The sequence below is a fragment of the Arachis ipaensis genome, chromosome B2, assembly GCF_059453495.1.
Source record: "Arachis ipaensis isolate K30076 ecotype BB chromosome B2, ASM5945349v1, whole genome shotgun sequence".
NCBI lineage: Eukaryota > Viridiplantae > Streptophyta > Magnoliopsida > Fabales > Fabaceae > Arachis > Arachis ipaensis.
In genome coordinates, this window is record NC_142437.1 from 118,475,401 (window position 1) to 118,486,926 (window position 11,526).

Sequence of the window (11,526 nt, forward strand, 5' to 3'; positions counted from 1 at the left end):
TATGATGAGTCATGTGATAATGTAACTAAGTATTGAATAAATTAGACCTAGTTTTGAAATGGTGAGAGACAAATGAAATAGTGAGAGACAAATGAGAGACAAATGAAGTTGAGCAACAATAATGATTAATGAGAGTAGTTTTATTTCTCTGCCTCTCTCTCTCTACCAACAGAGGAACCATGTGCATATATGTAAGTAGAGAAACAGAAAAATAAAACTTGGTAATGATGCATAAATTCAATGGAGGCAGGCTTGGATTATTGGGCTTAAATGATTACTCAAACCATTTACTCATGTCTGCTAACAGAATCTGTATAATTAATGAAAATGTATCATGCTATTAAAATTGAAACAAGAATCTTTGATTGAATGCTAGAAGTACTAGAATAAATTAAAATCGTGTGAATTTGAGAAGGCTTTACATGCAGTAATACATAAATTAAAACTTAAGAATAGAAACTCCTCACTTGTGTAAAAAAAAGTGTGGCAATCCCAAGAATCATGACAAAAAGTGGTTCAATTACATTAGGATACACAAATCAAATAAGAGTTTCACAAGACCACAAAAGTGAATGTAAGTGCATCTGTTTGTACAAACTTTCAAATAGTAGTACAAGGTGGAATTAGCGGCATGAAGCTTTTGCTAATGTTGAAAATCAAATGTAGTGGTATTACTCCCCTTGCTGCCTTTTAAATCCAGATTACTCTGCAAATGAATAAAATAAGTGCATTTCAATAACATAAACGTGCACACTCTATAATTATAATCATTTTAGAATGTGCCTGATTAATAATACCTTTGATCATGCAACTTACTTCTTCAAGAGTCGATGTGATTTTCCTTTAATCTTCCGGATCATCTTGCTTTTCAGTGCGTCTATACTCTGCCTTGTGATGGAGTTATGACGATGAGGGTTCAACTCCAATTCAAGTTTTTGAATGACATCCACGACAGTTGAGGCATACATTGGCACAACTCCACACCCTTTTATAAAATAATGTTTTTTACATTCTTCTACTCTCTTCCCATATTCATCATGTCTATCAACACTGAATCCGAATGACATCTTTTGGTTGCTAGTACTGTCATCATCATCACACATTTCAATTTCCCTAAACATGTCTTCATCAGGAAATTGATATGTCCAAATAAAAACGTGATCTTCAGAGTTCCGTCGTCTTTCAGGAACAAAGTTTCGCCTTGTAATTAGAAATGTGTGCTTTACATCATCTCCGAAGTGGCCGTATTCACACCTAATGTTGAGAAAACCCCATTTATTAAAAAAAGGAGGAGGTAAGTTTTGAGAAACAACACAACAGAAGATGAAACCCAACAATTGGTAGTAAGGTTGATCAAGTTCAATTGTTATGGACGCTTCTGTTGTCTGACATCCAAACCACTCTGGAACTTTGTACCCTGGATAACAAATACGACCATCCATTCTAGGATAATGATAATAATTTATCATCTGATATTTACCTGTTAAAAAAAACAAAACATTTCTCAATATTGTGAGATGGGCATCTTCTGCAATATCATTCAGCGACTCCTCTTCCAATTTCACGCAATTTTCAAATGAGAGATGTCTTCTGTTCAAACTAAATTCTGCCTTCAAACTGAATATTCTTTCCAGTGATGTGCAGTCATTAGCAAGAAGCACTTCAATAGATGGTGGAAGCTCCGGTATAGATCGAAGACTAAAACAACCACTTACGTCCAGAGTCAATAAGCTTGATAGGGTTTTGATATGGTGTGGAAGCTCAATTAGCTCTTTGCAATCCCAAAGACAAAGACACACAAGATATGTAGAGCAATATAATTCATATGGTACACTCTTAATTCTCAAAAAAGATAAATACAAAGTCGTCAGTTTCTCTGATGACACCGAAAATTCCTCCAGGCTTGAGCACATTCGAACCTCGAGTCTTTTAAGAGATTTCAAATATGTGTTGCCTTTGACACTCTTCAATTTTTTGCAACCATAAAGCTGCAATTCCTCAAGTGTTTGGATGGATAAAATAGATGGATGAAGTTGACATAGATTTTCACAACCCCAAAGGTTTAACCTTTTAAACTTCGTTGCTTTACTCAAGTCTGGGAGCTCTACCAACTTTATACATCCACTAAGGTCAAGCTTTGTCAAATTCACAAAATCCTGTAACAATTTAGAGATACATTCATTACATTATGCAAAAATCCTTGATTTCCAATTAAAAGAAAATGGATAAAACAGAAGTTCATATTGGTATTAGTACCTGTGCTCCATCCCAGAGTTTAGAAATTTGACTGTTAGTCATCCTAAGCTCAACAAGTTTTTCTGCACAAAACCTTAATGGTAGAGAATTCAGAGGACAACTATTCCACTCCAAATAGCTGAGTTTTGCCGGAAACGGGTCCAGGGTTGTGGGAACATGGACTTTGGACTGTCTTCGATTCAAAGGATCATAAAACTTAAGAAATCTTAGACGAGGCATATTTTTAAAGGTGTCGGCATTTAAGTGTAAATCTCCAATTTGGGACAAGTCTATCATAATGCCTTCTACTAAACTTTTTTCCTGAAAACCAAAAACGAGTACTAACAAAATGCTATTGTGATAGTTTAATACAAGCAAAAACAAAATAGGTGTACCAGTTTCTTACCTCACTATTTTTCAATAAGTTGCAGAAATCTTCAGCTTTATTTATTCGAGTGAGCTTTCCAGAATCTTTGTTTGATTCTCGGCGAACGACTTCCCAACCCATTTGTTGTATCAAGTCATGCATTCCTATTCTATTGCCGAAAATAGTTATAAGAGCTTTACGCTCAAGAGTGCTTATTCCAATGTCGCCAAAGAAACCACAAGAGTCTAGAAAGCTTATAACATTATCCATGTATTCTCCTCTGAAAAAGAATGCAATGTCAAGGAATATGTTCTTATCTGAATCATCTAATCCATCATAACTCAATTTTAAGACATTATAGATGTCCACATTAGAATGAACCCTGAGTTTTCTCAATGCACTTTCCCATTCTTTTATGCTCCTTGAGTGTAGAAAGGATCCCAATACTTTCAATGCTAATGGAATGCCTTCTGCATAATTAACCGCCATTTCTGAAAGCTCTTGGTATCCATGTTCAGGACAGCTTTTGTGAAAGGCTTTTAAGCAAAAAAGCTCAAGGGAACTCTCAAAGCTCAATCCCCAAACCTTGTATCTTATATCCACTCCTTTAGCAATTAGAATTTGCTCGTCTCTTGTTGTTACAATGACCCTACTACCTGCTCCCAGACAGATTGCTTCTCTTGTTAGATAATCTAACTTGTCTAATGCATCCACATCATCAAGCACTATGAGCACCTTTTTCCGACTCAACATTCTCTTAACATACATAGATCTTGCATGGGCTGATCCTTTCACAAGGAGATGTTCTCCCTCAAGTAGTTCAGAAATAAGTTTCTCATATAAGTTGTGTTCACCAGACTTCTGAGATTCTTCTCTTACATTTTGTAGAAAGCAGCAACCTTCATATCGAGAGGCATATCTGTCGAATATTGCTCTAGCAATTGTTGTTTTACCTATGCCTCCCATCCCCCAAATCCCCACAGTTCGAACTTCATCAGACTCCATTGCCATTAAAGGTTGAAAAAATTTAAAATGCTCATCAATTCCGACAAGGTCTTGGGGTGCATTTGAAAAAAGATGCGATAATTTCTCCGAAATATTCTTGACAATATCTTGGATGAGTTCTGATTCATTTCTATCGTATATGGAAAAGAAAAGGAGAAAGTATATCATAGTACAAGTAAAAATAGAGAAGAATAAGAAGAGGGAAAAAAACAATAATAACGGAGACGAGTAATAAAAAAGAAAATGAGCAAGTTTAAGCTGGTGATTTTAGTGAATTTATATTTTAATACTAATTATATCAAGCAATTTAGATATTTAGTAAAATATATTAAATTAATTTTTAACTTTTTTTTTATAAAAGTGAATTTTTTTTCCATGTGTAGCTAACTTTTTTAATATCTAAAGTAACTAAATATTATTATTTATTACTGTTTCTTATTCTAATGTGCATTTACTCTCATCCAACAGAGTATGAAAATCATGCAAATCTTTGTCAGTTTGCTTTTCTACGTTGAAACAGATATGACCAACTTAAGGTGAATGCATAATTCTGTTTATTTGTACAATTTAGTATGAAACTAGATCTATATCCGCGCATGTGACGAAATTTAGATAGATATATAAATTAATATAAAATTTAACAATTATGTAATTACAAATTTATAAAGCTATGTGAAAATTTATGAAAATATTTGATTCAAAATTGTTTATGTAACTTTATTCAATTTAGAATTCCAAGATAATAATAATTATGATATTAAAATACTTTGATTCTTATACTAATATTTTTATGTATGTGTGAAATAATATTTTTTTTAATCAAAACCAAATTTCTAATACAACTAAACAAAGTTAACGTTAAAAGGTAATTTATTTAATTCCTTTTAAAACTAATCCTAAATTTAACCATTTTAAAATTCAAAAAAAAGTAGTCTAGTATTAGTAAATTGATACTTCTAATTTTTAATACAATTAAATAATTTTAACTCAGAAAGAATATTTTAATCTTTTAAAATTAATTATTTTTTCTCAAAGATAGTTATTTTATTGATTAATAAAATAAATGGATGGTTAGAATAGTATTTTTATTTTAAATTTTAGAGAGGAATATATCTTTTGATGTATTATAAAAGTGAAAAATATATCACAAAATTGTGGAAGACAGTTAAAAAAAATTCTAAAAATCAAAATTTGATATCAAAATCTGATGGTTAGGTTTGCGTATATGAATTTTTTATTTTTTTGAAATAATAAATTTTAATATCAAATTTGTGTTTATAAATTTTTTTATTATTTTAAAATCATAAATCTGAATTTTTTTTATGTACTTACAAAGTTCACATCTCAGCCATCATAAAATTACCCTCAAATTTTTTTTTTTTTGAATTTTTCATACGCTCAAATATGATGATTTAATTTGATAATTCAATTAAAAAAATGAATTTTTATATTAAAAATAAAAAACACCAAACTTACCCATAATAATGGATAACACAACAGCATGCTCATCCATTTCTAAAAAAAATTAGCCGAATATGAATAGGACAACAACACAAGAATGTGGATTTCTCCAAAATAATGAACAATAACTAAAAAAGAAGAAAGTGAGACTATTAAAGATATTTCAGACACTAATACACTACTGTATGGGCTTAATTAGGTATCAGTTCATATAATTTTATTAAATTTTTAATTAGGTTTTTATATTTTTTATTAAATTTTTATATTATTTCAAATTTTGTAATTAAGTCTATGTGATGACAAAAACATTGGAATTAACAAAATAATTATTCTGTATCGACAGAATAATTAAACTATTTATAAAGTCTTTCAAAATTAATCCTAAAAAGATATTTTGGTTTTTTAAAATATGATTAAGAGGATGTTTTAGTATCACATGTTTTAAATTTATAATACAATTAAACAAATTAAATTTTAAAAAGGTAATTAAATCTTTTCAAAATTAACTAGAAATATATTTTATTTTAGTCTTTCTAAAATCAAATTCAATTTTTTTAATACAATTAAACAACTTTAATTCTAGAAGCTATTATTTTAGTCTTTTTATTATTAAAGTCAAGTTCCTAATTTCTAAAAAAACCAAATAATCGTTCTTCATCCTATAGTATTTTAGTATTTTAATTTCCGAATTAATCCTAAAAGATTATTTAGTCTTTTAAAAAATTAATTATAAAAATATTTTAGTCTTTTAAAATTAATTCTCGAAACGTATTTTGATTTCTTAAAATGAACTCTTTCCGTGTTTTAATCATTTTAAAATTAAATTTAAATGTCTAATTTTTCATACAATCAAACAATATTAATTAGTCATATATAAGGATATTTTAGTGTTTATAAAACTTAATCCTAAAATGTGATTTAATTTTTTTTTAAAAATTAATTATATGGATATTTTAATATTTTTAAATACTTAAATTTATAATTTTAAATATATTTAAACAAAATTAATTCTAAAAAGGTATTTTAGTCTTTTAAAAATGAACTATAAATGTATTTTAGTCTTTTTAATATAAAATTAAAACTTATATTTTCTAATAAAATTAAATAATCATTATTAATCATATAAGGATATTTTAGATATTTTAAAACTAATTTTAAAATAATATTTCACTATTCTTAGTTTTTTGAAAATAAACTATAAAAATATTTTAGTCTTTTTAAAATTAATGCTAAATGTGCATTTTAATCTTTTATAATAAACTCTCTGAATATTTTAATATTTTTAAAATCCTATTCAAATTTTAGTTCTAATATCAGTTAAAAATCTTTAAGTTAAAAGGGTATTTTAGTTTTTTATTAATACTAAAAGGTTGTTTTGTTATAATGTTAAAAACGATGCTCTAAATCTTTTGTAACATACTAACATTACTCAAAATAATATTTTAGTCTTTTATAAATAATTTAAAGGATATTTTAGGATTAGATAAACTCTTATATATTTTAAAATTTAATTAATATTTTGAATAAAAGTATACAAATATGAATATTGAAATTTAAAATATAATTTATTAATTATTGATTAATAATATAATATTAAATTAAATTCAAATAAAATCAACTAGAAAGAATAATTTTTATTCTTAATTAAGAGGGATACGATAAAACTCACCCATGTATATAATATATATGGAAAAGTATAGGTAATCAATAACATTTTTGAATAATGTGTGAACAATGTGAATTAATAGGGTTAAAAGAATAAATTAATCTTAAATGTAATTAGTAGTATTAAATTAGGATGTATTATATTTTTATTTGATTAATAGTTATTCATGTTGTTTAAGATAGTCATTATTTACCTAACACTCTCCATAATATATTCCTTCCTAGTTGCTATGATTGTTGCTTGCTAGATACATATCTCTCTTAATATTTAGATTTTAGCCAACAATATTTAAAGAAAAAATGCTATATGTATTTTTTTGTACACTTTTTTATACATTTTTTAACTTTAATATTAGAAGTGATTCATAAGAAATAAAAAAAAAATGAATTTTTTACCTAAAACAAATACAACAAAAATTATATAGAAAATGGTATAGATACGATTTCTCTATTAATCTATTTAAAGTAAACTAATTTGATGTAATATAGGGGTAACAAATATAAAATTAAACAATAAATAGTAAAAGAGGCTACATAACAAAAGCATATACTTTCATGGTGAAAGATCTTACTGATATTTTGATGGATAATGAATTCCAGATAAATTTGCCGTCTTCTTGAGAACAGATTTCCAATTCTGCATAATTTTCTCTTCATATCTCTCTTTGTGGACATCAAAAGCTTCTGCAAAAGTTCTTTTTTGATACCTTACATGAGAAGGATCAACATTATAAAAAACAGGTATCACAATCCTTTCATACTGTTCCATGCATTCAATAATCTTCACAAGCTCCGCCATACACCATCTTGAAAAAGCATAATGTTCGGAGAAGATGACCAATGAAATGTATGATTGCTCGATTGCTCGAAGGAGGGTGGATGAAATCTCATCTCCAGGATGAAGCTTTTCATCGTCAACAAAGAAATCAATTTGATTACGCTTCAAGTTTGTTGTCAAATGACTAAGAAAATTAGTGCGAATGTCTGTTCCTCGAAAACTGACGAAGACATCATGTTTGATTAGAGGAACATTGAAAGCAGAGGATGAACTAGAGAAAGGAGAATATGCCATTGAAGGTTGTGTGTGTTTTAGTGTGGTGTGATGAATTCTTAGCTGAAGAGACTAAGGTTATATAATGAGCTAAGTGAGTGAAGTCAAAGTAGTCAACCATAATGATAGCTAGGTGGCTATAGTTCTTCCAGGTTGTTTCTTCGTTGATTTAAAGGTCTCTATAAATGATAACTTTGCTTTACTTAAGTGTGGCTCATCCCCCTTCAATTACGCTGAGGATTACTCCGTGTCTCGATATATGGTCCTCATTTAGGACATACAGGAAGAAGAAGTACTAAAAAATAAAATACTTATTTTATATTTTGAATTTTTTATTTGTACTTTTTTTTAGAAAAAGTAAGAAGACGATGAACTAGAGAAAGGAGAATATGCCATCGAATGTTGTGTGTTAGCAAGTATGGTGTGATTAAATTCTTAGCTAAAGACTAAGATTAAATAAAGAGGCAAGTGAAGTCAAGTAGTCAGCCATAATGATAGCTAGGTTCTTCCTGGATGTTTCTTGGTTGATTCCTCTCCCTTATTAAAAGTAACTATATATAATGATAGCTTTGCTTTACTTTAGTGGGCTCATCCCCCTTCAATTACGCTGAGTACTACTCCGTGTCTCAATCTATATTCCTCATTTTAAGACATACAGGTATACAACATACAAGAAGAAGTACTAAAAAATAAAATACTTATTTTATATTTTGAGTTTTTTATTTGTACTTTTTTCTACGAAGAAAAATGTTTTCTTTAACGGTTTTTAGATTAGAATCTTTTGTTTTTTTTAGATTAAAATAAAATTTGGAATAAAATAAATACATTTTTTAATAAATTTTTTATTATTTCTGTATTTTGTTTTTAGTTATTTTATTTAATTTGATCAATTAATACAATATTCCATTTTTCAATTTGAATATAAGATTTTTGAATATAATACTTATTATATTATATATTAATATTTGTAGATATTATTCTATTTTTTTTTCTAATTTTTCACTAAATTTAAGCACATAACAAATGTATTTCTGAGTTATCTATTTACCTTTTTTATAAAAAAAATATTAATTTACAAATGTATCCCTATAGGCTATATTTTTGCTGAAAGATAAGTTTTTCTATTAAAAAAAATCATACCTTGATGAGTTTGGAAAACTCTAAACTAAATTGATGATGATCAAATATTATTAACAGCAAAATTATTAATCTAATTTTGATTGATATATTAATTAAATTAATTTTGCTGTGCAGTTTTTTACTGGGCCGAGAATAAATGAAAAAACAGCAAGCCCAAAATTAAAATTTGCAATCAACCTTGCTTAATGTTTCTTACATTTTGGCTGAATGGTTATAATAGATGTTGGGCAGGAATAAATCTTATTACTTCAAAGCTCAAAGAATGCTTTCCCATTTGCTCATGGCTTGATCCAAATTTCATCAGGAAAACAAATGTTATTATTGGGTCATAAATTAAATGTTGTTGCAACTAAGCCCAACTTCACATTTGATGAGAGTTCCTCATGCATGATCCGAAACAAATGAAAAAGAAAGCAAAAATGCTTCCAACGGATCCAAGCACTTCACCATGTGATGGATTCCAAAATTCATTACATTGTCATTTATTGCATGGGAACTATGAGAGAGAAAGTTGCAGCTGAATTGATTGATGGCCATAGTGCTACACGCCACTCTAGCTAGGGAAGTAAAAGCAACTCGTTTGAATTAATTTATTCAAACACTTGATTGTTTTTTCTTTCACAATTTCTTCTCTCTCATCTCTTTCTCTCTTCTTATTCGGTCCTTGTCCATGAAACTATGGATGCTATGTTCATCTACCAAGAAAAAGAAGAAGTTGCATGCTTCAAGACCATCATGAAGATGGCAAGAAAACACAAAAAATATAGTGGCTGAGATTCTTATCACATATGGTAAGATATGGTGATGATATCTTAGCCTCTCCATACCAAAAATGGAGGATGAAGATTCGGCCAGCAAGGAGGAGATTCTTGAAGCATGGCTTGTCTTTGATTCTGCTCAACCACCACAGGAAGTAGCTAGAGTGGCGAAGTGATGGTTGAGGCAGAGATTGAAGCAGATGAAGTCATTATCATCATGAAGCATCAAGGGCCAAAAATTCATCTTGGAGAGCAAGTCAAGGATGGAGAGCTCGGATTGATGAAGAGTGATGATCAAGAAAGGACTAGAGGTAATTGCATGTTGAATTTTGCATGGTTATCTCTTCTCTCTCTATGTGGCCGAACCGATTCTGTTTCTTGAAGGAGTTAGAAGTTAAGCTTGGCTTTTGGCTTCAATAGTGGAGGCTTCCCTCTTCTTTAAAAAGAGAGAACAGCCACTGTTTGGAGTAAAGAGTAAGATTTGAGAGTGCAAGGCACAGAAGTCTCAGAGCTACCTAAGCTAGTAGTTTTTCTTCTCCTTCAATGTATTCTGTTTTGTATTTTTTTGTTTAATTTTGTCATGTCTTGAGTCTTATGGAAAAAGGCAAACAGTGAGGTTTGTATGTAAAAGCCATAGAGCGGAAAAAGACAGAGAGTGCAAAATTAAAAGAAAAAGCCATAGATGTCTTAGAGTTCCTTTGTTCATCTATGTTGTGTTTCATGATTCTGTGGGAATCCCCTTGTAAGTTGGGTTAGCACTTTACAGTTTGTAATCAGGTTGATTATAGTGAAATTCCATCATTGTTGTGATGGAGACTGGATGTAGGCTGCACTGCACTTAGCAGCTGAACCAGGATATATCTGGGTGTAATCTTCTACTCTTCTCTACTAGATTTCTGTTTCTACTGCACAGGAGCAAAAACCAAAAATATCTCGTGCCAAGTAACGAGACAAAAAGAAAAGTCTCGTGGCTAGGGACGAGACAAAAGAAAAAGTCTTGTATGAAATGATGAGATAAAAAGACAAAAAGTTTCCTGAATTGGTCTCACAAGTTAGCAAGGGTTATCAAGCAAAAAAAGGGGGCTAAGATTCAACCCCCCTTCTCTTAACCACTGAAACCATCAATTGGTATCAGAGTGTTATAACCGAAGAAAAAAAAAAGAAGGATGGAAAGCACGTGGGGGGCACATGCCCCCACTTAAATTTTCTCCCCTTCTCCCCCATCTGTCGAAGACTCCCGTCCCCCCTTTCCTTCTTTCATTTTCTTTTATTTCCTTCCAACAAAACCTAAAACCCTCTTCTCCTCTTCCCTTCTTTCTCATTCATCTCTCCCATCTTCTCATCTCTTCTTCTTGCAAATACACACCATCATTAAACCCACTTCTTTCATCTTAATTCCTTCTCCTTCTCTTCTCTATTTTATTCATTCAAATTTCTTTTATCACAACCCTAAATCATGGAGCTTCAACCTACTTGGTGAAGAAAGTATTCAACTTTTGAGTTCTGGTTATTATTGAGGCTTCAAGGTAACTCTTTGACTCAATAATTAGCCATATCTCCAATTTTTGTCATCTCTATATTTATGGGTATATATAAATCCGAATTAGGGTTATTAGGGGTTAGAAAATTTGGGGCTTTTGTCAAGGTGAGTAAGATTATGTTAATTGACAACATTAGTAGCTCACAAATATCATTATTGTCATATTTCTAGAGTTGTAGAATTATTGGACATCATTTGGTAGCTCGTTGACGCGCTCAGAGTTGCTTCCGGTTCTTTGGAATCAAGTTGTGAGTGGATATTATATCTATAATTGTTTTTAAATATATTATTATCAATATCTATG

At 29.8% G+C, this 11,526-nt stretch overlaps 1 protein-coding gene across 3 annotated transcripts; it reads right to left on the reverse strand.

Moving 5' to 3' along the window:
* Window positions 1–313: 313 nt before the first annotated feature.
* On the reverse strand, window positions 314–7,935 carry LOC107626033 (disease resistance protein RML1B). 3 transcript variants are annotated; one of them, XR_015904941.1, is made up of 6 exons: window positions 7,306–7,934; window positions 2,642–3,737; window positions 2,257–2,556; window positions 1,481–2,156; window positions 817–1,254; window positions 314–706 (listed from the first exon to the last, which is right to left on the reverse strand). XR_015904941.1 is itself a non-coding variant. In XM_016328803.3 (5 exons), exons 1-4 carry the CDS (start codon window positions 7,803–7,805, stop codon window positions 813–815), a joined length of 3,240 nt encoding a protein of 1,079 aa, XP_016184289.1. In that variant the 5' UTR covers window positions 7,806–7,935; the 3' UTR covers window positions 314–706; window positions 798–812. The 3 variants fall into 3 exon arrangements, 2 of the variants coding, with proteins under 2 accessions (XP_016184289.1, XP_016184288.1); XM_016328803.3 differs by having other exon boundaries at window positions 798–2,156; window positions 7,306–7,935; XM_016328802.3 differs by having other exon boundaries at window positions 471–706; window positions 817–2,156; window positions 7,306–7,935.
* Between the last annotated feature and the right edge of the window lie 3,591 nt (window positions 7,936–11,526).